Source organism: Amblyomma americanum, chromosome 1, assembly GCF_052857255.1.
Source record: "Amblyomma americanum isolate KBUSLIRL-KWMA chromosome 1, ASM5285725v1, whole genome shotgun sequence".
Lineage (NCBI taxonomy): Eukaryota > Metazoa > Arthropoda > Arachnida > Ixodida > Ixodidae > Amblyomma > Amblyomma americanum.
In genome coordinates, this window is record NC_135497.1 from 124,163,502 (window position 1) to 124,187,588 (window position 24,087).

At 41.9% G+C, this 24,087-nt stretch overlaps 2 protein-coding genes across 2 annotated transcripts in view; both read left to right on the forward strand.

The window, feature by feature from the left end:
- Positions 1-22,849, forward strand: part of LOC144113602 (protein PALS2-like) — a 38,027-nt gene extending 15,178 nt beyond the window's left edge. Inside the window, exons 10-14 of the mRNA XM_077646771.1 lie at positions 1,842-2,003; positions 4,179-4,381; positions 9,305-9,436; positions 10,221-10,292; positions 17,757-22,849. Coding sequence (XP_077502897.1) covers positions 1,842-2,003; positions 4,179-4,381; positions 9,305-9,436; positions 10,221-10,292; positions 17,757-17,933 — 746 coding nt within the window. The 3' untranslated portion in view covers positions 17,934-22,849. The remainder of the gene's footprint in view (positions 1-1,841; positions 2,004-4,178; positions 4,382-9,304; positions 9,437-10,220; positions 10,293-17,756) is intronic.
- The window catches only part of LOC144113603 (uncharacterized), a 117,699-nt gene that overhangs the window by 78,388 nt on the left and 15,224 nt on the right, over positions 1-24,087 (forward strand). The window lies entirely within an intron of this gene.

Here is a 24,087-nt window from a genome sequence, read left to right on the forward strand (position 1 = left end):
ATGTGAGACAATTGCTACGCCATTTTTCTTTCCTCAGAAATCAATTTTTCAAAATATCACCCTCTATATATTCACAAGGGGCAGGGGTGGAAAGCGAAAGCATGTTAGAACATGTGCAGACTGGAAGAAAGCAAAGTTCCAGCAGCGTACAAGGCATGAAGGTCAACAACGTTGATGGTGGTGTAGGCAAGGTACTTTTAGTGCGCAAGCACTAAGTACTAAGCACTCACCGATTTCGCTGATCTTTGTTTGAAACCTTCTTGACCTGAAATAAAATGAACTAAAATAAAACAGTTTATGGCCACGAGTGGCTTTCGAATCTGCAGCAATGCAAACAGATCAGCAACTCTGGCCACTGCATTAGAGCACTACGCCATAGCCGCAGCTGAACATCCCGCACGTTTAAACTGCTAGTCTCTCACGCCATGCTTTGGATGTCATCTTCTTCATCAACTTCCATCCGTGCCCAATGGATCCAGAACACACTGCTATCGCATTGCCCTCTTTAGGTGCATTAAGCGGCCCCATAATTTTTTAGCCACTCACTGACTTCGCCAAATCTTTGTCTGAAGCCTGCTTGACGTTGAAAAATATGCCTCGAACCAAAACTGACACTGAAGTGAAAACCAAGCGCTAGTGCACCTAATTTGCATTTGGCCCAACCGTGCTAAATCATCTATTATTTTTTTCATCTGCCAGCCACCACCAAAGATTGCTTTCTGTTCTTTGGCTGTGGGGTAAGCCTCAAGGATCAATTGCGCGCATTGGTTTTGGTGATTGTGTAAGAATCTCAGCTTCATGAAACATGGGATGGCATGAGTAGCTGCAGTAAAACTTTGCGAAGTGTGCATATTTTTGTCATCTTTAGTGGCGCTGAATGCTAATAATTCGACCTTAACATACAGTCGCGAGTAAAAAAGATCAGCACAATGACATCACCAGAGCGGTGAAAATCAGTGTGTGGATGGCGCGGCACTGTGCTTTGCTGACACACCTGGCACTTTTGTTATCGGCATGTTCGTAACTGCAGTGCCGAGTGTTGCTATCCACTGCTTTGGGGGCACGTCACTAGTTGTAATATTTCGTGACTATACCTTCCTGGCTGACCCTCTGCAAGATGAGAGCCACATTTTGAGAACTGGTGAAAAATTTTCCTGTGATATTACTTGTATTGCATCTTTTGCTGGCATCATCTTTGCACAGTCAGCTTGCATAGCAATTGTAGGACATGTGCTTGCTAGCTTCCGAGACTTTTAAAAGACATCAATACCATATCAGGTTCCTACTTTCATCACTCTGAAAAATATGGTGCGTGTTGGGATGAAATCACCAGGGATACTGATTTTTAACTCCTGAGAGCAATTGTGAGAGGGCTGAAATGTACTGCATGTGGGACCTATTTGTGTGGCAAGTATTAGACCCCTTTTGCATGATCCTTTGGGTAATTCAAATTCTGGTGAACAAAATTCTCTGGCTGCAGCGAGTTTCAATTAATGCAAGCTGCCAGCAGATCTACATATTTCTGGGTTTACAATGCTGTGTGGTCAGTATTGTGCACAGCATACTACACTGCAGACAGCATCCCTTCAATTGCAACTTGTCAATGCTTCTTAACGTACCACTTCACCTTTACAAGGTGCTGTGTTTGCTGCAATGACATGTTGCATCATGGCATTAGGCTGTCTTCGAAGTCTCAAGTCTCACAGGTATTAGAGGAATATGTTAAAAAATTACTTAGTTCACACTTAAGATATTGATTTCTACTTCTAACTACAGCTATAGTCTCTAACTCTTGTGTGATGTCCTTGTGTTTATTTCTTTCTGCTCTTTTGCCCATTTAGAGTTTGAAAAAGCTGAGCTGCTGTTGTATGAAGAGGTTGCCCGGATGCCGCCTTTTGAGCGGAAGACAGTAGTTCTCGTTGGAGCACGGGGTGTTGGCAGACGTTCACTGAAGAACAAGCTTATTAGCTACGATCCAACACGCTTTGGGACACCACTTCCTCGTAAGTTGCTTTCTGTTTATGTGCTCTGCTATGTCAGGGCACAGGAACACTTGAGGACAGCTGCATCAAAATTTTGTTTTCAGTGAAATTCTTTTCTGTGGCTATTTCTGGCTATAAAGGTGCATTTATTACTGAGAAAATTAGATTGAAAATATTCCCGCCACTCAATTTAAACTCACGACGCCCTACACGGAAAAGGACTCCCTGATCACGATATTGAATTACACGATAGAGTAGCCTATACCTCATCTCACAAGCTGTTTGCATCACTGTGAAAGGTAGAGCGCTCTCATCCAGTCAGGGCCAAGGAAGACAACAAATAGTTCCTCGAATATTTGAGTAGTGTTGGGACTATTTCTCAAACAGTTATTTCAGTAATTGAAAAGACAGTTCAGAATGGTGTTTTGAAAGTGCAGCAAGTATTTCATTCCCTGCATAAATTAGCAGAGAAAGTCCACACGAACACAGCATTGCGGAGGCCTGCTGCGAAGTGGTCTGCCACCATTCGTGAACGTGGAACTCAGTGTCCCTTTAAAGAAAGAACCCTAAGTGGTCTAAATTAATCAAGAGTGCTCCACTACAGTGTCCCTCACAGCCCATGTGTCACTTCGGGATGTTAAACACCACAGTTTATAATTTACAATTTGTTTACGAGTACAGCCACTTTTATGTTGTGCGGTTGGAGATGTTGAGACAAATGGATTCAAAGATTTTTACAGGTAAGAAGGCTGCATGTTATCCATGTTCCACTAGTGCCTGGCAGAATGTTGGATGTGAAACTGCATGAACTTTTTTTTTGTGTGTGTACAGTATGCAGCTGTAAAGGAGCTTAAAGGGACACCGAGGAGAAATTGAAGTTGGCTTGTATCGATAGAATAGCAGCTCCTGATCACAAAAACGCCACTCTTACTGAAAACAAAGCTCTTGTAATGTAGAAAATAGCAAGAACCAAAATACAGGTGTCGCCGCCACAGGCCAATCTCGCAAGTACAAGCGTGATGACTTCCTAGGACAAGAGGCGCCACCTTGGAGGAATTTTCCGTACTTCATGGAAGCCACGAATCTCTGAGACTGGCAAAGGAAGGTTGCGCACCGCACCGCTAGCTGTCAGAAATCACGGAGTCTGCGTTTACGTCACGTATCACGTCACTCCGTTCTGTGACGTCATAAGAGTTCTCCGTGTCCTCATAAGAGTTCTCGAGTTTGAATCAGAGCGGCGGGAAAAACTTTCTCAACTTCGAATCCAAATTTCTTTGAAATAAATGCATCTTTCGCGCCCGACAAGCGGCAACAAAGCCATGAAATGTCGAAGTATCAGATTTTGCTAACAAAAAAAAAATGATAGAGTTCTCCTCAGTGTCCCTTTAACAGGCTGTAGAAGCTGTGGCTAGAACGTGTCTTTCATCAAGTAGTTGTAATGCATTCAGGCTTATGTTCATAGGAAACATACCACCCTTACATGGGCAATAGCATTATTTTTCAGTAAGTTGTTATTGTTGTTATGTTACAGTGTGTCGTATTAAATCATTGTGTCTTTATTTAAATAAAATGAAAGGAGCTTGTTTAGCTCATTGTAAATTGGGAGGGGGAGCAAGAGTCTAAGGGTAAAAAGAATTGTTATTCCACGTAATGCCTCTGATGGGTTGGTATGTGGAACTATAGACTAGCTGAATAAATTACAAGGATACATATGAAGCAAGCAGAACTAAATAAGGATATGAGAAGGCACACGTAAGATAGGATGCAATGAACCAACTAGCCAAACCAAAATTTTGACCTAAATTAAAAAGAAGTAACGAAGGTATCTACACACATTATATGTTTATCTTCATAACAGCAGGCAGTTTTTAAGGCTCTTTATGGCCATGAGAAACATGTTCAATTCAGTTTTGAAGTGAAACAGTAGTAACAATAGCTAGTAATTTTGTTAAGAGCTTTTATTAAGCATTTTTGTTTTTTACATGGTCACTAGCAGTGTCTGAAATGGTTGTGCTAATGTTAACTACCCTCCACTGTCAAGTATAATTCAGTATCGAGCGTGATTGTGATGATACATGATTTTTCTGTTTCACATACAAGGTACTCTATGTAAACTTGGCTACCCACTCACTTTCATGGCAGTTTGACTTTTTTTACCAGGTTTTAACAAAACTGTTATATTATGTGGCGATGCAGATACATCTCGCCCAATCCGGGAGACAGAAACGGATGGCAAAGTGTACTACTTTGTGTCACGTGAGGTAATGGAGGCAGACATAGCTGACAACAAGTACCTTGAGGGGGGTGAGCATAGTGGTCATCTGTATGGCACCAAACTGGACACCCTGCGCGCAGTCATTCGCTCCGGAAAGATGTGCGTGGTGGACTGCAGCCCCCAGGTATGCCCCTTATGCTGCACTTGAGAATAACTTAAGGTCGTGTATTTACTGTTGTGCTGTCATACATAGTTTCTATGTCTCCAAGGCCTTTGACACTTTTGCTGGACTACCTTCTGAATTGGAGAATAATATGCCGATTATGACTAAGCTGAAGTAATCTGGCTATTCGTGAAGCATTAGAACAATTTTTTAGCCCGCAGCTTACAGGTATCCAAGGAAGGGGCATGTGGAAAGTACCTTTAGTTCAAATATATGGCTTGTATTTCTTCGACCTGCTTTGCAGATGTTTTAATGATTTCTTTGTTCTCTGCAGTATGTAAAGATTACTGTGAGACTTCTTGTGGTACCTTCTGATAGACGAAGATGTTTTGCTACTGCTGAGGCCACTATATTCATTCCAAATGGGCTCATGATGCTCTTGTAATTTGCAGAAATTGAATATTGGCCACTTACCTTGTATCACACTTGCACATAGCTAGCAACAATGGCTTTGAAGTGCATTTAATGAAACTGTGGTATGTGCACTACAGTGATTTTACCTTTTGAATTGATTGCTCACTATGGCCCCTCATTTGTCAGGGCCTTCATGTGTATACAGCAGCCTATACTTGTGTAGCGACATTAACTAAATCAATGCGTACAGCACTTCACTGCGTATTGTGGAGTGCATTGTGGATGCAAATGCTGGCGAGCATTTCCATAAATCGCGTGAAGGTACACATGAACAGAATACAGTGAAAGCTCGTTAATTCACAACTCGTTAATTCGAAATTTTGGATAATTCGAAATAGTCATCGTGCTCCGGTCCGCAGTGCATAGAAGTCTATGCACGTAACAGCTTGTTAATTCACTCAAAAATTGATGCGGCCACCCATAATTCGAACTGCGCGCCGCCAAGCGCCGCTGTTGAAAACCATCGTTGGAATCTTTCACGGCAGAACGATAGATGGCACGACCATCGGGGCGCCGCTAGGGTGCTAGAACAAGTACTAACCAGTCTTTCCTGCCGCGACTGCTTCAAGGAACGACGTTTTAGTGTTTTAGCCCTCGTTTTGCACGCCTCGTTTTGTTCGCGTGGGAAATACTGCGCCAAGACGGTGAAGGAGAAAGTGGCAATCTTACGCGAGGTGGACGAACGGAAGGCCAGCAAAGTGGAAATCGCGAAGAAGCACGGGATTCCACCAAGCACGTTGTCGACCTACGTCCGAAATAGGAAGGCCATCGAGGATGCCTACGAAGCCGAAGATTTCGCCAGCAACAGAAAAAGGCTCCGATTACCAAGTATCCGGAAATTGAGACCGCTGTGATCACGTGGGTGAAGGAAATGAGAAGCGCAGACATTCCACTGAGCGGCCCAATTATCATGGCGAAGGCGGTCGATTTCGCCCTGCGCATGAATGTGGAAGATTTTGTCGCTTCCGAAGGATGGTTTCACCGCTTTCGAGACAGACATAATCTTGTCTTCCGGGTGTTGTCCGGAGAAGCCAAAGAAGTGAACGCAGAAGCTTGTGCCACGTGGCGAAGCGGTGCTCTGCAGCAGTACTTAGAAAGCTACTCGGCGCAAGATATATTCAATGCTGATGAGACGGCTTTGTTCTATAAGCTCCAGCCCGACAGAACAGTAACATTTAAAGGGGATTCCCTGCGTCGCATTCGCGTGCTAGAAGACCGAGTGACTACGGTAGCCCTCAGAGAGAAGAAGCAGAAGATGATAACAGATTGTTTTGCTAAATAAATGTTTTTCGTGCCCTCCGGGCATCAAACGCGTCCATTTTTGCTCACTTTCATTAGTTCGAATTTTGGTTAGATCGAACTGGCCTGGCGGCCCCGTGGAATTCGAATTAACGAGCTTTTACTGTACAGTCAAGCCCACTTATAATAGCATCCACAGATATATAAAGAACGCTTGCTTATTACGAAGGAGTACAGTGCTACCGTCAAAATATGCATTAGGGCTATGGCAATTCGTCTCAGATACAACGAACAACTGTGGTGACACCACTGAGCTACAGCAAACGAGGAGACACCATAAACTTGCCCCGAAGTTGAAAAACTGGCTCTTCCAGCGAGTGGGGAACACCGGAGTGCACCTCTAAGCTCCCATGACACGCTACAAAAAGAACATGTCGATCCAAAAAAGGCCCAAAAAAAAATGACTGAAGAGGCAGCATTGAAACTCATGCACAGGTCGATCATTGCTTGCACGTGCACCAACGGGGCAAAACATCTTAAGTGGAAGCAAAAGGGTGATGGGTGCAAGACGGTGGCAGTGTCAAAACTGAAGCTACTGTGCATTGTCGTGGATCAGCTAACTGCAGTGATCTGAGAAATATTAATGCCTTGCTGGCCATGCAGGTGACGTGGTATGCATCGCCTGCCAAGTCAGCTCCACCTTTTGTTCTGCTACTACATGCACACAGTGCCAGACAACAGACAGTGCAGCTGATTCTGTAGGCATGTGCTCTGTGTTCTACTTCTGCAGGTGCAAGGGCCCAGAAACGATAGCTGACACTGTAGAAAACTCTTTTGATCAGATGCACGTAGACTTGTGGCAATGCGTCATTGATGCAAAGCTGGTTGGATGTTGCCTCCGATGACAATGTTCACTTGAACGACATTGCAGAGCCATACTATGAGGAAGCCCTTGTGCACAAAGTGTGAGAGCACTCTCCTACCGCTAGAAATCTAATAAAGGTGGTCGACCTGCAACCAGCTGCCTAGCACACTTCAGCCACGATCAGTTGTACCTAGGGCCTTTGGTCTAGAGGTTTTATTTTTTCCGTAATTTGGGGGGTAAACATCAGGCAATATTTTTCGAGCTCAAATATTGGGGAAAATCGGGTTATTCAGGAAGAATTTTCGTAGTTCGGGGTTTTTGGCGTCTTTTTTCCGTCGTAGGAAAGTTTAATACAACGGTTTGTTTTTCTGCTAGGCATAAAATGCCCTATATTTTGCTTATTATTTCATAAATAAGGAATTCACAGGTTCCACTAAAAAATTGTTCACGAATTAAAATTTCTTCTTAATCTATTACAAATATTTCATTGCGTACGTTAGCAATATCCTACGAAGCACTGCCACATCTGAGCAAGACCAGTCTGCCTTTATGCGTACAGTGTGAGAACAGTATCACAACGATAATTTTAAACACACAAGGTCTAGGGATTAGGGTGCCGATATCTTTGGCAAAGCTTCATACAGTGACTCCGATAAGTTGCCTTTTCGGCAGCCATGCTTTTGGCCTCTCACTTCTAAATCGCCCTTTTTGGAACTTATCCTATAATTCATCCACCTCATAAAAATGAGCGTTAAAAGAAGTTCATAAGATTCCTAGTTGACCGTAGGCACCCCTCAGGAGTAAACACTAGATATCCACACATTTTATTTCGGTCTCTTGAGCTCTGTGAACTGGAAAACCAACATCATCTTGAAGGCTCATTTTTGGGGAGAAATTTGGTTTACCCCAATTTTTAAGAAATAATTTCGGGATGCAAGAATTGGGTAAAACCCAAAGACTAAGGGCCCTAGTTAGGGTCTGTTATCTTGAAATAGATGCACTTGATATAGTTTTAAAGTAATAAATGCTATTTTTGATGAACTTAGTATCTTTAGCTGTAATATGCAGAGTCCTCTTACTGCGAACACCGGATACAATGAACATAGTCCATATTTCTGTCGGGTTCGTTAAAGTGGGATCGACTCTAGTAGGTGAAAAACATTGAACAAGGTGATGAGCAAAATCAAGTACATTGTTGTACGAATTGGATCTTTTGGAAAGAAGGTATAAAGGTGACTGAATGGGGCGGTGCCTCCAGTCTGAACTAGGCTTTGGAATGAAATAGTTGCAATCTAAATCAGTCCAGGAGCTGGGTCCTGTACAAATCAGTCGGGAAATTTTGAACTGGTGGTCGCTTCGAAATGAGATGTGTGGTGGTGGCAAGAATCATTTTTGACATCGCCACACCACACATGCCTGCACAAGATGGGTACTTTGTGAATTAGGCACAGATAGATCTTTCAACAAAGGAAAAAAATCAAGCAAGTTGAGGTTTGTCCTGCAGGGAAAGGTGAATCCAAGTCGGAACTGTTTTTCTTACTCCCCATTCATGCCATGCTGGGTGCACACCTGCACCCGTTGCATGGAGGCTGCACATCACGATTCCTGATTAGCGTAGCACGGTGCTAAAGCGTGATTATCAAAGCAGCAGAGCTAGACATCTCAGTAATGTATAAGCAGTGGTTTTCATAAGTTGGTTTACGTACGTTATATACACTATTGCAGAGAAGGACTTCAGCCGGTGCGCGATAATGCTGTGACGCTAAAAGAAACAAGTGACCAAGGCAAACAACAATGCAGCAGTACCTTGGAATGGGTTGCCTTACTACTCTATTTACTCGCATAATTTGTGCACCCCCAACTTTTTATCTGGATTTTTGAAAAAAAAAAAAAACTTTTACTCCCTAATTTTGTGCTGTCTGCTGTGCCAGGCCACCAGCATGTACATAAGTGCGCGTGGAACTCTGAAATACAGTGCTCCTCTTAGATTAGGTGCAAGTGCAGGACATAAGAATTTCATGAATTAAAAAAATAAGAAATGGTGCCATCAACAGACATGTGCAAGTATGTCATTTTATGGTTGTCCATGAACTAGACTAAGGAGTAGCTGCAGTGTGCCCCCCAGGAGCTGGTAAAAACTGCCATACAAGTAGGCCAAGTGCATTTCTGTTCAGCAGGAATATGTTGGGAAGGTTGATGCTGCAACCATGCTCTAAGTGAGGAGTGTCAGCAGCAGGAATAGAGTGCTAGTCATTTAGTAGTGCGCCTTATGTGTGCTATGACCCATCTTTTGTCATTTAAAAAAGAAGTAGCTCAGCTGCACCACGAATCATTAGGAACTCATAGTTGGCAATGTCTTCTTGCAGTATCTGAAAATCCTGAACACACCAGAGTTCATGCCTTACTTGGTCTTCATTGCTGCACCTCAGCTGGAGCACTTCCGACAGATGCATGAATATGGGCGTCATCATGGATATGGAAGCAGCCGCAATCTCACGGTAGGATGTGTATCGCATAATGGTAGTGCTAATGTGGGAAACTATTTAAAACTGAAGAGTAAATTGCATACACCCTAACACCTACTCGAGAGGTTTTCCTGTCCTGTTAAATGAGCCACATTTAGGGCTGCTGGTTTGCCTGGCCTGTTAAATGAGCCACATACAGGGCTGCTTGTCTACACCAGCAGCCCTGAATGTGGCTTATTTAACAGGCCAGGCAAACCTCTCGAGTAGGTGTTAGAGTGTATGCAATTTACTCCCAAGTAGACCAGCAGCCCTGAATCCAAGTTTGGTTACGAATTCATTCAAGTTCATATATGTTTAAAGTTAAATATATGTGCTTATATATACAAAGGGTGTGTACATTTAGATGAATTTCTCTTACTGTAAGCTACAGTGCTGCTGTTATCTTGGGCCAACGCCTTTTTGTTTTTGCAAGCAGCAAAGTTTGGCCCAAGTGATGCAGAAGACCATGGATTAGTTATCTTTTAATTTACGCACTTTATTCCTTGGTATGATTTCTTTCTTTGCTGCAATATTAAAAAGCTTTCTTGTTATTTATTCTCCATGGTTAAACTTCTCATTTAATTACTGTCATGTAGTTAATATTAGTCAGCTGGGACCAAGCAGTGCAGCTCAAGAGTGATTAAATTTAACCATATAGTAAGGCAGTTTTTATGCTTCATTTTTCTTGCTCCTTCACAGTTTAATTCTTTGCTCTTGACTATTGCTGCTCTTTGCTTGGAGTGAAACTTGGATTATTTTTTTTTCTTCATAAATTTAGTTTGATAGAGCCATGAGTCGACATGGTTCACGACGGGCAAGGACTCTTGAAAGCTTGGCATCTCTTCAGGAGGTAATGTACTGTTTTATATATATAATTTCCCTTAGTATAGTAGATTTATGCTGCAACATTGCCATAATCTATACCACTTAGAATTGTGGTTATCAATGAAGTTTGCTGTTATGAGGCAACAGTTAGGCTGTGAGAGCCGTTGTAGTGCAGAGTTAGAGCTAACTTTGAAGGGTATAGAACCAAAATACAGTATGGAAAATTAGGGATTGGCTCTTGCTTTGACTGTTTTTGCTACAATTTATCAATGACGTTTGTGATGTCGAGCACAATGCAAATCTATTTTTATATACCAGGTGTTTCTGCAAAGCCTGCCACTAATTTTTTAAAATAGTCTGAAAGACAGCTTTTGCATCATAGTAATGCCAGTGGTGGCAGATGTCAAGGGGGCTGGTCAATCATGTGAATTGTAAGCTGGTTAACTAAATTCTAATAGATAAATTTTTAACTATGTATTACACTTAGGTACCTGGTTGCAATGAGAGATTTGTAGTTGGCCGTAGTAATGGTCATATCAGTTTTTAGAATTCAAAAAATGTGATTCAAAAGCAGCACGGCTGTGGAGCGTACACAGGGAGGCCTACCAGTACATATCATCAGTGACATTGTGGAAAAAACAACGCGGAAAGACAATGGACGTAGAAAGAACAGACACCACAAGCGCTGACTCTGAACTGATTGTATACTCACAGAACAACAAAGGAGAAGATATGGATGAGGTGCATTTAGATACCATATTTACTTGCATAATCTGCGTACTCTGTTTTCCTAGAATTAAGGCTTCAAAATGGGGGTGTGCAAATTATGCGGAGATTTCGCGAACACGTCCTAAAAACTTTAAAAAGGTTATAACGCAGAATTTATATGGCATACTGCCACGTTTAAGTCGACTCTGCAACTCGCGCCCCACGCTAGTCAAAAAAAAGTTGACTCGAAACATAACTCGACGCATAACCCCCCGCGCTCGCCCCGTTCCACGTTATGTAGTTCCTTGCAGGATGGCATGACGGCACGTGTGCAGCTCAAAGCAAGAAACCCAGAACGATACAGTTGCAAAGTCAGCAGTCCGAGGCAAACGGAGACAAAAGGCGATAAAACGGCGCCCTCATATGCGGCCCAGCTGAGTAGTGGCAAACAGAATAGCCAATGGTTTGGTAGTTATGGATTATGATGCAACTCACGCTTCGTAGGTTACCAGAAGTTTACACTCGCAGCCTATCGTACAGGAAATTGACCACTGGTGTGAACGAGCCAGGTAAACGGTGCACAGCTTACTTTTTCTTACTAGAAGCAATTTACAAACAGATTACCGACTGTTTTTGACGCCACGCACTCGCTTTTCGCAACTGCGCGTGTGACACAGCCGCACCTATGTTCCCAAGCCTGCTGGTGTGCTTGCGTAGCAGGGAGTGAAAATATATGGGTAAAAGTATTTGTTTTTTTTTGTTCAAAAATCCGGGTAATAAGTTGGGGGTGTGCAAATTATGCGAGTAAGTACGGTACAACTCCATTTCATGCAGGACAACTGATGGGTCGCTAACACATGTGTGCTTGTTCTTTACAGATATGGTAGGCCTCTAACACCTTCCTTGTTAGTTGATTATGATGCCGAAAAAAAATTGTGGTTTGGTAAAAAAAAGGCTCACACCCACGACATTCACTTCAATGCTTCACTACTTTGAAGAAGGCAGTTTCTTCAGAGATAGGTTATGCTCCTGCAGTCATACATTTAAGCAGCGGCCAATTTGTCCAATGTACGTACTACCACAGGAGAGCGGAATTTTATAGACCACCGCTTTTTCACAAGTGGCGTGCTGGTTTACAAGGTTTACTGCACATCCCCTAGCCCTGCCATGCCCTTCACTACCAGAGTGTGTTCCGACCATAGCGCAGATTCTGCCACGTTTTTTGGGGGCCAAAAATAGCACATTGATACTGTACTTATTACCGTCATTTTTTTATTTGAGTGAAATGTTAAACACATGGATGAACCGTTACTTTTTTCTTTTTCTTTCCCACTTCAGCAATCGTGGGTGATAACCTCTTGGTATCTTTAACTTTCATAAGCACCTTATTGAGGCGAGGGACAAGACATCCTCAGGAAACCCAGCCAGCCTTAATCTGCCAACTTGTTCACAGAAATTGTCATTCATTGAGTTAGTACCTGACTTGTGCAAAGATGATCCCAGGCAAGCCGCAGCAGTGCCACATTTCACAATTTTATAATTTCCTGACTGAAAATTTAAAAGCAGCTTCACTGACCTTGGGGAATACTTCCAGCACACATGATCCTGCTGAAAACGGAGTTTAATGTCTAGGAATAGCAAATGGTCATCAGTGGGCCTGTCGAAGGTGAACGCACGTCCAAATCCACTTTCTTTAAATATTTTGACTACATGCACAACGTGCTTGATAAAATTAGGTCTGTCTACGAATGCCAGATAGTCTTCAATGTACCTGAAAATCTTTTTTGAAAGGCTGCTCAAGTCTCAGCAATGCACTTATCAACCCTAGAAAGGAAATTATCGCTAAGTATCGGAGCTAGTTTTGAACAAATGCATACGCCAGTTTTTTTAAGAAACAGACAGCCGTCCAATTCAACAAAGGTAGAAATGAGATAAAAAGTTAACAACTCTAAAAAAGAAGCAACTGAAATATCACAGGCATTAACATTAGCGTTCTTCATCGTTATTTGTGATGCAGTCGCTAACCTTTCAACACAGTATCTTGCTGGAGGTGACTAGAAAAGGTCCTTTACATCTATACTGAACGCACAGATTGCACCATGGTTCTGGTGTCTAAGGTAATCCACAACAGCCAAAGAATTTCATGTCTGAAATCGGTCTTCCAAAGCAACATCAGTTGCGAATCAGCTCTTTTGGTGTCTGTTCTTTATATGTCCATCGTCTTTTTGCGCTGTTTTTTCCAAGATGCTGTACCAACTAGCTCAGATGTCAGTATTACTTCATCAGTGGCATGCGTGTCATGGGACTTTCGCTGTCCTGCCACGGCCACCGCTCGAGAGCACCAGCCAGGGCAGTACATAAAAGGTCATGTAACACATGCTTCACCGAATGACGTGTACTGCTTGAGATCCCTGTGTGCACTCCACAGCCATACCGCTGCTGAATCGCAGGCTGTAAGACAAAATTCATTGCGGAAGAGTGCCGGGTGTAATCGTATTTTTATATTGTAAAAACTGATATAGCCATTACTAATAGCCACCTACAGATCTCTAATTACAACCATGTGCCAAGTGTAATAGTTAAAAAATTAATCATGTGAATTTTGTATTCAGCTTACTAGTTGACATGATTACCCTGTTTCCTGACATCTGCCACAACTAATACTCGTATGCTTCAAATGCTATCTTTATAATGCAAGAAGCCAGTTAATAAAAATCACTGGTGGGCTTTGCTGAAACACCGGGCATTTAATGCTCAGAGAACTAGTTAACAGCTCTGTGGCTTCTATTGTGTCAGATTCCTTCTATTCCGGGTAATCAAAGGTGTTCTTTTCTATGCGGTATAGTCAGATTCATTTGGACTTCACAGTACTGACCAAACTCACTGTAACCAACCCCGGACTAGGGGCATTGGCAATAAAGGTGTTTCACCACCACCTTTGTAATTATTCAATGCTCAGGTGATACTAAATATTATGAGCAGTTCTGTCATGTCTTTCTTGTGCCTTCCTCAGAAGTTAACATGCTACATACAATCTTTTGAAAATGCCATTTGCTACATATTTTGTACTGTCTGTAATGTTGGGAAATTTGGTTGTCCTACCAATATAAGAGTAACGGAGCTTACACAACTTTCCATCTGTAGCTGTTTTGCTCAAAAAGGAGCTTTAGCTCAGGCTCAACTTTAGTTTTCATATTCAGGCGCATGGAGAACGTAGAAATGCTCACATCAGAAAGTCGCTGCACTATTTGTACATAATTGGTTTTATGCTGAAAGAAGAGATTAGAATCAAATTATTTGAAGTGGGATTTCCTAAGTTCTCATGTTTCTAAAAATTGCCAAAAACGCACTGAATTGAAATTTTCAAAAATATATTTTTTTGGCCTAGTCTGTGATCTTGTCATGAGAAAAAAAAAAACATGTCACATTGCTGTAAATTGCACCTGTTAGAATGTTTAGAGGAAACGAGATTGGCATCTTCAATTACATTGTGGTAAACTACGACGTTGGGTGTTATTTGCAAACATGGAGGAAGAAAACCTCAAGAGAGGCCCACGCTATCTGAGCTGCATGTCAAAAGGTGTGCTGGAAGTCATGCACTTTCACAAGGACTACTGGGAGTCATTGGCCATCGGCACAGCAGTAGTAACATTGGGCCCAGCTGCATTGTCTGCTGTGCATGCGCGAGCATGCTGAGATGGCAGCCAAGAAGGGGGGGGGGGGAGCCTTCACGTGCGGCTTCAAAAACTTAGGCATAACCGCCTCTCCTGAGTCCTTTCCGTCCTTCATGTTTGAAAATTATTTTTTATAGGTGACTGCACAGCGTGGAATAAATTTTAACATGCCAGTTTTGATTATGCTTATGTGCTCTAACAGGTGTAGTTTACAGCATTGTGAGGTCTGTTTTTAAGTTGCAACGCTATAGAGCCGTAAATGTGAAATTTTAAAAAGTTTTCTTCAAGTTTTGTAACCTTTGGCAACGTATTAGTAAAAATTTAGGCTTAGATTGAAATTATGCTTCCGTTAGTGGCTAGGTACTGAAATAGATATTACAAGTAGTCTTTCTCATTCAATGCGCCGTATTTCATTCAAATTGATTCAGCAGCTGCCTGTGGGAGCAGTTTGGTGGCCCTGATGTCTATGCATAAGAGAACTACCGTATTTACTTGCATAATTTGTGCACTTTTTTTTTGTCTTTGAATAAGGCTTCAAACAGGGAGTGTGCACATTATGCAAACATTTTGTGAACACGTCCTAAAAAACTAGAAAGGTCATAGCACATAATATATACTGTATTTTGCCGCCTATACGTCCACACTATAACTCCCCCCTCACTGGCCAAAAAAAAAGTTGAATTCAAATATAAGACACAGAGCTGCTCCTGCTCCACCTACCTTATGTAGTTCCCTGCGGGACGGCATGACAGTGCGTGTGCAGCTCAGTGCAATAAATTCACAACAATACTATCAAAGCCAGCAGTCAAAGGCAAGTGGAGATAACAGGCGATAAAACAGCGCCCTCTCATGCAGCCCGGCTGAGTAGTGGCAAACTGAAAAGCAAACGGTTCGGTAGTTTCGGATTCTGGCGCATGCGCACCTGTTCATCCGGGAAAGTGACCGCCAGCGTTGCCGAGCCGGGTAAACGGTGTGCAGTTTGTCCCCTCGCCACTTGTACCTTTCGCAGCTGCACATGGCAAAGCGGCCACACCATTCTTCCCAAGCCTGCCTTGTGCGCACCTGCGTCATCTCGTGCATGCTGGGGGTCTGTCACAGCGGAAAACATGGGGAGCGTAAAATGTGCGGGTAAAAGTTTTAGCGCGAAAGCGCTACTTCACTAGCAAAGCTGAAAAACCCGAGATGTGTGTGAAGCATCAACCTTTGACGGAGCACCAGTGGTGGAGGTCTTGCTTGCGCAGCTGCACTGTCAACGCATGGAACCATCACCCCCTCCCCACGCGCGGCTGCCAATAATGGCTGACGATAAGACCTTGCATGTGGTTGCCTTTGAGGCGATGTTGTCTCAAGTGCTTTCGCATGTCCTACTCGGCTTTAACTGCGTTAAAACCCTACCATTTTTTTTTTATAAATCCAGGCAATAAATTAGGGCGTGCAAAATGCTTGCGGGCGCAAATTATGCAAGATAATACGGTACTGTTGGGCTCAAATTCAGGCTTGTTACTAAATGCCTGCTCAAGACCAGTCACTATGATCGCTGGTCAGGTTTATGAAGTTTTCATGGCTGTTACGCTATAGCTAATTCAGTGCCCTGAAATTGTGCATCGCTGATTGTAATTGCTTTGGATAGTCTGTAGGAAGGTCATTTCAGTTTATAATTTCAAGCATAGCACTTGACCATAGTGCTGCTATTACTCTATTAATCTTTCGAGTATATTCTGCTTGCAGCTTATAGATTATGATGTGTTTATTTCACAGTACTAAGCAGAGGAAATTTTTTGGGGCTTCAAGTAGTGCTTCCCTGTCATGGTTGTGTATATTGCAGAAGAGAAGAAATCAAGAATTTTTTCATAGCGAGCAATATGGTTATTATGCCTCTTCACGTAGTGTGCAAGGTTTACAGATTAAATGCAGCGGTGCTACGCAGAGATGTGTGTTTTTTTGGTCACCATACCGTTATCTCGAAAACAAGTTTTGTTTGCCTTTGGTCCCACTGATAATTTAGAGGATCGCGTATGTCCTGCAGCTTCTAGTGCACTCCAGCCAGGTTGTGTCCAGCTAGGTTGAATACAGCCAGGTTGTGCGATCTGATTCAGAGAATTTCCGATCTAATTCAGTGCAAAAAGTGTGTATTTGAGCCTATAAAAAGAAGCTTTTGCTGGTACTTTGAAGTGCAATAAAATTAATCTTACTGAATTAGCAAGCTCTTTTTCTGTGCAAGTTCTGTTTATATTTTTTTTATGCCTTCTGCTTTTTGTTTTGAAAGTTGACTGTTTATGGTTGCATGTTACAATTTTTTCTATTTGCAGAGAAAGGGAAAAGTATGTATTCACTGTAGTGTAGAAAGTAGTAGTAGTTTCAGTTTTTTTATTGCATTTATTTCTGTTTTCATTCTTATGTTTTGATGCATGCATTTTTTTTCTCGACAGCAAAAGGGCCGAGTATGTATCATAGCTGTAGACATGCGTAGATATCCTAGTGGGTGCTTTATGTTGGAAAAATTTCCTTTTATTTATAACGTCATTCATGTATTGCAGTGTAGCTGACAGTGCAGTTATTTGGTCTGATTCTTGTGTTGTATTTCTTAACTTCTGTGGAGCCATACCATTCGTGTGGCTGGACATTTGTGCACGTTGTAATGCTTAAAAACATTTGTCTGCCGAAATTAGTTCACTGTGGAGACATTTGCTTCCTTACAGCCGAAGCTATTGAACCAGAACATGAAAAATCCTTGAGAATTCTTGAAAGAACGTTCTTGTTACAATTGACTTATTAGGGAGAGGGAGAATTGGGAGATGTTGATCTGTGAGGATTGACTCCAGGCGACAAATTATTTTAATTATGAATTTAAATAACTTAATAATACTCCAAGTTGCTAGGCTAAGAATTGATAACAATCCTTGTCGTTTAGTTTAACGTTGCTGTTTAATAAAGACTGCTTTTAATGTCACTGCAAAGTGTAAAAAAGAATAGTTTTCTAAATTTTTGCAGTCACATGTGCGTCTTTAATAGAAGCTGCTATTGCCAGAGGGCAGGATAATCACTGAGCTGCGATTATAAGCCATGAATACCATTGTAGCCAGAGTTAAGCCTGCCTTTTTGTACAGGATGAAGATCTCAAGAGGACCATTGAGGAAAGTGCCCAGCTTCAGAGAGCTTATGAACGCTATTTCGACACAATCCTTGTAAACAACAACTTTGAAAAGACTTTTGAACAGCTCAAGGATGTGATTGATTCACTATCAACAGAACCTCAGTGGGTGCCCATTTCATGGGCGTACTGAAGTATTTTTTGCAAGCGTGCTGGCAAGCGACGCCCTCTGAAAACATTATGGCTGAAGCCAAGGGTGTCTTTTAGTTGGCCTGTGCCAACAAATTTTGTCAAAAGCAAAGACAAGGTCTGGAAGTAGTAGGTTTTAAGAACATTCTTTTAGATAACAGGCTGATCCTAATCAGGTACATGCTTAAATACTGCAATTTTCCTGCAGTTTGTGTTCAGAAAAAAAATTGAGATTGTGTGTTGCTTTTACTGCTTAGTTGTGGTTGTGTACTTTGCAGATGCCATAACTCAATACGAATGAGTCTCATTTTGTAACTACGCGCCCCCCCCCCCCTTTTTTTCCTCCTTTTTTTTTTCATGCTACTTGTGTTGGCACCCAAAGAGTGCCTTCCACAGCCATTCTAATTCCGTCCTCTTACTTGATATCTTGCCTTTGAAAGGCTGTACTGGCTGTGACAAGTATGAAAGGAGGTTTTAAGTACTGCATTCAGGCATTTAAGTTGATGACCTTTTGTTGGCCAAATGAAGAATCTCAAAGATAGCTGTCTGAGCAGCATTGTTTTACATCAGATGCTGTTTCGTGTGTTGTGCATTCCATTTTGAAGCTGTTTGTTGATTTTGCCTTTTGATTACACACAGATGTGTGCACTCCTCACATGAAGGGTAGTGTGTAGACTTGTGTTATGTGTGGAGTGAACACAGGTTTCTTGCCACTGTGTATAACCGGTGATGCCACCTGCAATACATAAACATACATATCACTCATAGTACATCATATCAGTTGCATCCGGTTCCATGCAGAGCACGATGATGTTTGACTGTTGCACTTTTATCTGTATAATGTCCCAGTGAGATGACCTAGATACAGCGCGTTGAACCATTGTCTATGTTGTGTTTGCTAGTGAAAGCACATCTGATTTCTTTGCCTGTGCTCTTCTTGCTCTGTTGTTAAAATAAGCAATGGTTTTAAATCTGTGAACATCATTAGTGCTTACTAATGACTGTTCAAATGGCATGTTATTTTTTAAAATATGTGGGACTTTGTTAGAAGAGGTAATAAATGATCTGATATTATCCTTCATTTTTATGCAAGATATAGGACTTGTGGTGATAACGAGCGAAGATTATAAGAGTAACTCAACTAGATTTGATGTGAAGCAACAAGTTTGGAATACGCATGCCTTTGTCATGGCACACATGTCACAGTAATTGTCTTTTCACTGATGCTGGGGCCACAATTACTGAAGCCAGTGCATAAGGTATGGATTTTTGACTGAGGCAGGCCCAGTGCAGCACTGTACAACTTGTATGGTCTAATTTACGTAAATATGGATGGATTTTAAAGGGCAACTCAAAACGTTTCTTGAACGTCTTGAGTTGGTAGGCGCATCACATTCCTTAAGGTCCCCTCTCTCCGTCACAACAAACCATGTTTAAAAACATGAAGTGGAACAGTTTTAAAACAGCTAAAATGACAAATTGAAACCCAAACTCAATCCATGGCCAGGGATGATGCTCCACGTGAAGCAGTGATGATGCCATAAACATTACTAGAAAAACACTTGTACGCATGTTGTATGGCTGAAATAGTGGCTGGTGACTTTGAATCCTTTCATAAAATGCCTGAGACGACCTAATATGAGCTTTGCGAAACTTTGTTAGTGAAGCAGGGAGCGGGTATTGACATGTGGCACATGTTTGTGACGTTGAAAATTCAGTGTTGCTCATAGAAATCGTCTGAACTGAGGCCACGGAAATGCAAACTTTAAAATCAATTTGTGCCAGAATGAAATGTCACATGGCTACCAAACTTGGTGGGACATCAAAAAATTAGGACAAGAAAAAAATTTGCAGTATAAGGTTCATTAAATAATGGTAGTCTCAAAAAACCTCGCACACGCATGCACACACGCACACACACATATCACCACGCACCTTTTGTGAAGAGACAAGAGGGCTCTTGTCGCATTAGATCAAATTTTGGTGAGTTACTCTTATGATGTATATGTTTCAGTGCCACAAGTCCACTAGAGTACATTTGACAGAAAAATGAAATTGGGGAGATCATTTGCAGTAGTATTGTACTATAGCCCAGAGGCTTGACCTGCATATTCTTCTGGTAACATTATGCTGCAGACACAGGTTTAAAGGTACAGACACACTGGCGGCAAAACGTGGGCGGCACGCCAATGGCGGCAAGCCGCTTTCCACAAAACCTGCCGCGGCAGCGGATTGATCTGCCGCGCAAAGGATAGGTCGAGGAGCCATTTTCGGCGGCTTGCCGCGTGCCACAGACCGGGGAGACCAATGATGAACGCCCGAATTAGTCACGTGGGGAGCGTCAGTGCCGCCACCTCTTAGCTTCTATCAAAGTTGCCTTCCACAGGCTGCTGCGAAGCCACGCGTGTTCCTCCACTAGCAGGGACCTCGACCGGTCTGGCAAGAAAGGAGGTTTGTGCGGCCGCGCTTTCCTGCGCACTCCTCGCCACCTGTGCCGCCAGCGGCTTGCCGCACGTTTTTCCGCCAATGTGTTCGTACCTTAAGACAGCAGATGTGATGGTTTTGGGAAACAGTTGAACCTGTAGCTAGCTTATGTTACTTGTTGACTCAAGCTTCATTTGCAGAAGTGAAATGATGCTTTTAAGCATGTGGGTAAATAATGTACATGCTTGCTTTATATATGAATGCACGAATAATGAATTGGGTTTGCTCGGTCGCTTGTATGAATGGTGTGCTGCTGAGCTAAGAAGTCCTTTCTGTGCAACTTTGAGCAGTGAGTTAAAGCTCGGCTGAGCGAAATGCGTGGCTTTGGCGCAGGATTATGTTACAGAGGAGAAATTGGTAGAAAGATTATATGCTTAATATCATGGAGTACCTGTGGTTTGGCTTGTCTTAACAATGTGAGTGGTTTTGCTTTTCTGGCAAGAATGATTCAGATGAGACAATGAACGTGATTGGGAGGTCTCGCTTCATTATAATCTGTACTTGTGTGGTTTTACGAGAGGTACCTTGCAGAATTTTGCATGGGATGTTGCCTGTGAGCAAAGATCAAATACATTCCAGGTTTTGGTGACATGCAACTGTCAGTCTATTTTTATATTCATAGATAAATGCATTTTAACTCTGTAGTGATAACATGTGTAACAGCAACACTTTTGTGTCATTTGACAAGTGCTCAGGTATTCAAATGATTCATGATAGAGGTGCTAGTAATAACCAAGAGTGATATGCTTTGGCATATTCATATTTTTATGAGTAATAAGTTTACTTTATGCAGAGGTCTGTGAATTTTGACACATATTTTGGATATTCATATACTGCTGATTTGTATGCAGCCTTGAGCAGTCAAGTTTATAAAACCAGAAGCATCTGCCTTGCTTTAGGAAATGCTGCTCATTTGTGTAATTTGTACTTTGTACTTCATGACATCACAGATATGTTTGACTTTACTTGTCTTGTAATAGCATAGTGCATTTTGCATCATCAACTTCTACCAATTGTGTGCCATGCAGAATTTTGATGTAAATTGTGATTACAGGCAGTGCACAGCTCTTGGGAATTTCACCACGATCTTCAAGGTGCTTTCATTTCAAGAAGGAAACGTGCTTTTCCATGCAGTAGGAAATGTGTGCTTTCATTTCTGTCATTAGCATTGAGGGAAAAATATATAATCAATGTGATGCTTATTTAGTGTTTAGGCTTGCAAGTTTGTCATACTAATAGTCTTTACATGTTTTTACTTTGTAGTGGATTGGAAACGGTTGCTTGTTCATGTCAGGCGACATGCTCTGCATATGAAAGGTTCACATCTGTTCAAAAATTGGATTCAGTAATAATTGGTAATGTGTTGAATAAATATTGTGCTTCCGGATTTGTTCAACCAAAAAACTTCAATTTTAGGCAACACTACTGAAGGGAACATTGCAATGCAAGTTATTTTTGCTCTTATGACATTATTGTACGCTGACATATTTTAAGGTATGCACTGTAAAAGTGCAGGTGTAGCTACACTGCATGATTTAAATTTAAGTGCCAGTTATGAACAGATGGGGTGGGGTGGGTGGGAAGTCAGGATTTTTTGATGCCTCGGATGATAAATAGCATTCACACTTCCCTTAATGGTTGCAGCACACAGTTTTGTCCCCTTTAGCTCTTAGTGCTGTGGCTCTTAATGCTGGCTGTCTGTGTTAAATTTGAGGAGCTTCACAGCCATTTTTTTTTTTTCTGTGAATAGGGGGCAAAGAAAAATAGCCAAATGACTGTTTGATGTCCAGTATGGCTATTGTGAATCATTTATTGCTTTTCATTCAACCTGAGCCTAAATCCCGGTCTGCTGTGGAAGTGTGCACAGCTACACACAATGATAACTGTTTATTAAAAGCGAACTTCCATGCTTAAACTGTCTATACTAATGAAGACTACGTGCTGTGATGCGCGAATTGTGTGCATTGTTGATCATAGTGTGATTGTAGTGAGATTTTGCTTCTGGTTACAAAGCTGTATTTCTGCCTTTTTACTAAGTGGTGAAACCTGTTCCCAAGAGTCGTGCACTTTTCAGTGGCCTGTGTAATTTTTGTCATTTAGAAATATGGAAGCAACACTTGTGTGTCTTGGACCTCAATTTGGAGCCATTGCATTAGAAACAGATCTCACACTGTTTGAAGACACTGTTGCATTACAGATGAAACAGACTGGCATCATGTTTTCATGGCACTATACAGCCATTTTCTTTTACACCTGTGCTTGAATTTTCATTTGTTAGTTTGTGTGTGCTTCTGTATCTGGCATCTTTACAACTGAGATTTTTATAGACCTGTTACCTGGTTGCCATTCTGGCATCATCCGTCCAGAGGTGTGCCTTTGACAGCTGCAGAATAAAGTTGGTGTTCTGTTCATTACAGGGCACTTTCTAATTTTGTGCATTCCACTGTCTCTGTATCTTGCATGGTGGGCACTGAGTACTACTTGCTGCATGCCACAGTGGCTCTGCAGTATTCAGTTATCACATGTATATATGCCATATTTGCATTGCAAAATGTGTAGTGGTTTTAAGGCATTTTATTTTCAGGACTGGTGCAGATTGGGGGATACCTTTTTGTGCTTTTTGTCTGGTAACACACTTGCAAAAAGCCACACATGTTCTCAGAATTGAATTTCAGTTCAGTGCACTTGATAAGTCATACAGGTCTGGAAGCTTATCATTAGGCACTGTTCTCTTATTTTACACGTCATTTTCTCTGACCACATGTGCCATAAAGCTGACCCTACTTTGAGAGCTTCCCTGGCCATTCATCCTGGGATTTTTCTTTTTTTTTTCTAGAATAAGCTGTCAACACTGAAAAAATTTACTTGTGTCAGGCCATTGTACACTTTTGCATGTTTAGTTATATTTAGTCGTGCTGTGAATGGTGCACTAAGCCATGCCATCACACAGAATGTGCGTTTATTGTGAGACTTATATAGTTTCAGGTTTCATGCACCTCTAAGCATGTGCTGTGTCGCCACACTAAAGATAATCGACTGGCTGCATTAGGCTGAATGCTGCTTCAAGGTGAGAAAGAGTGGTGTTGGTAAATTGTATTCGGTGATTAGCCCTGTTATAGATTCTTCTGGGTCAGTGAAAAAGGGTAGCACAGTAGAATAAAGATGGGATTCACACCAGCACTACCACTAAGTAAGCGTTCACAATTCCACCCCACAGTCTTTGTTTTGTCATGCTACCCTTCACGGTTCTAAAGCACCAACTCATTTTTCAGTTGGACACTTTTATGTTAAACTGATCTTTGTTTTACCTTAAGGGTAAACAAAATGTCTGCACTTTGTAAGAGTTATTGGTCAAAATAATTACTTTCCTTCATTTCCAATAGTATATACGAAGTGTCCCATGAATTGGAGGCTGCCAAGGGTTTTAAAAAAAAAGTCTACAGATTGTGGAAATTAAACACAAGCAGTATTATTGGGGGTTGTTGAGGGCTAACAGCAGCATTTTTCAACTCTGCCTAATGTCGAGCGCCAAAAGAAACCAGGTATGTTGTGGCATTTGCAAGGAAATGTTCTTTGCGCTCTGGTCGAAGTGCCCAATGTGTGGGCTGTGCAACTGGCAGCACTGCCCTGGTGGCTGCCGACATGGCGCGCTCAAGTTTGCCCAGCCACACTGG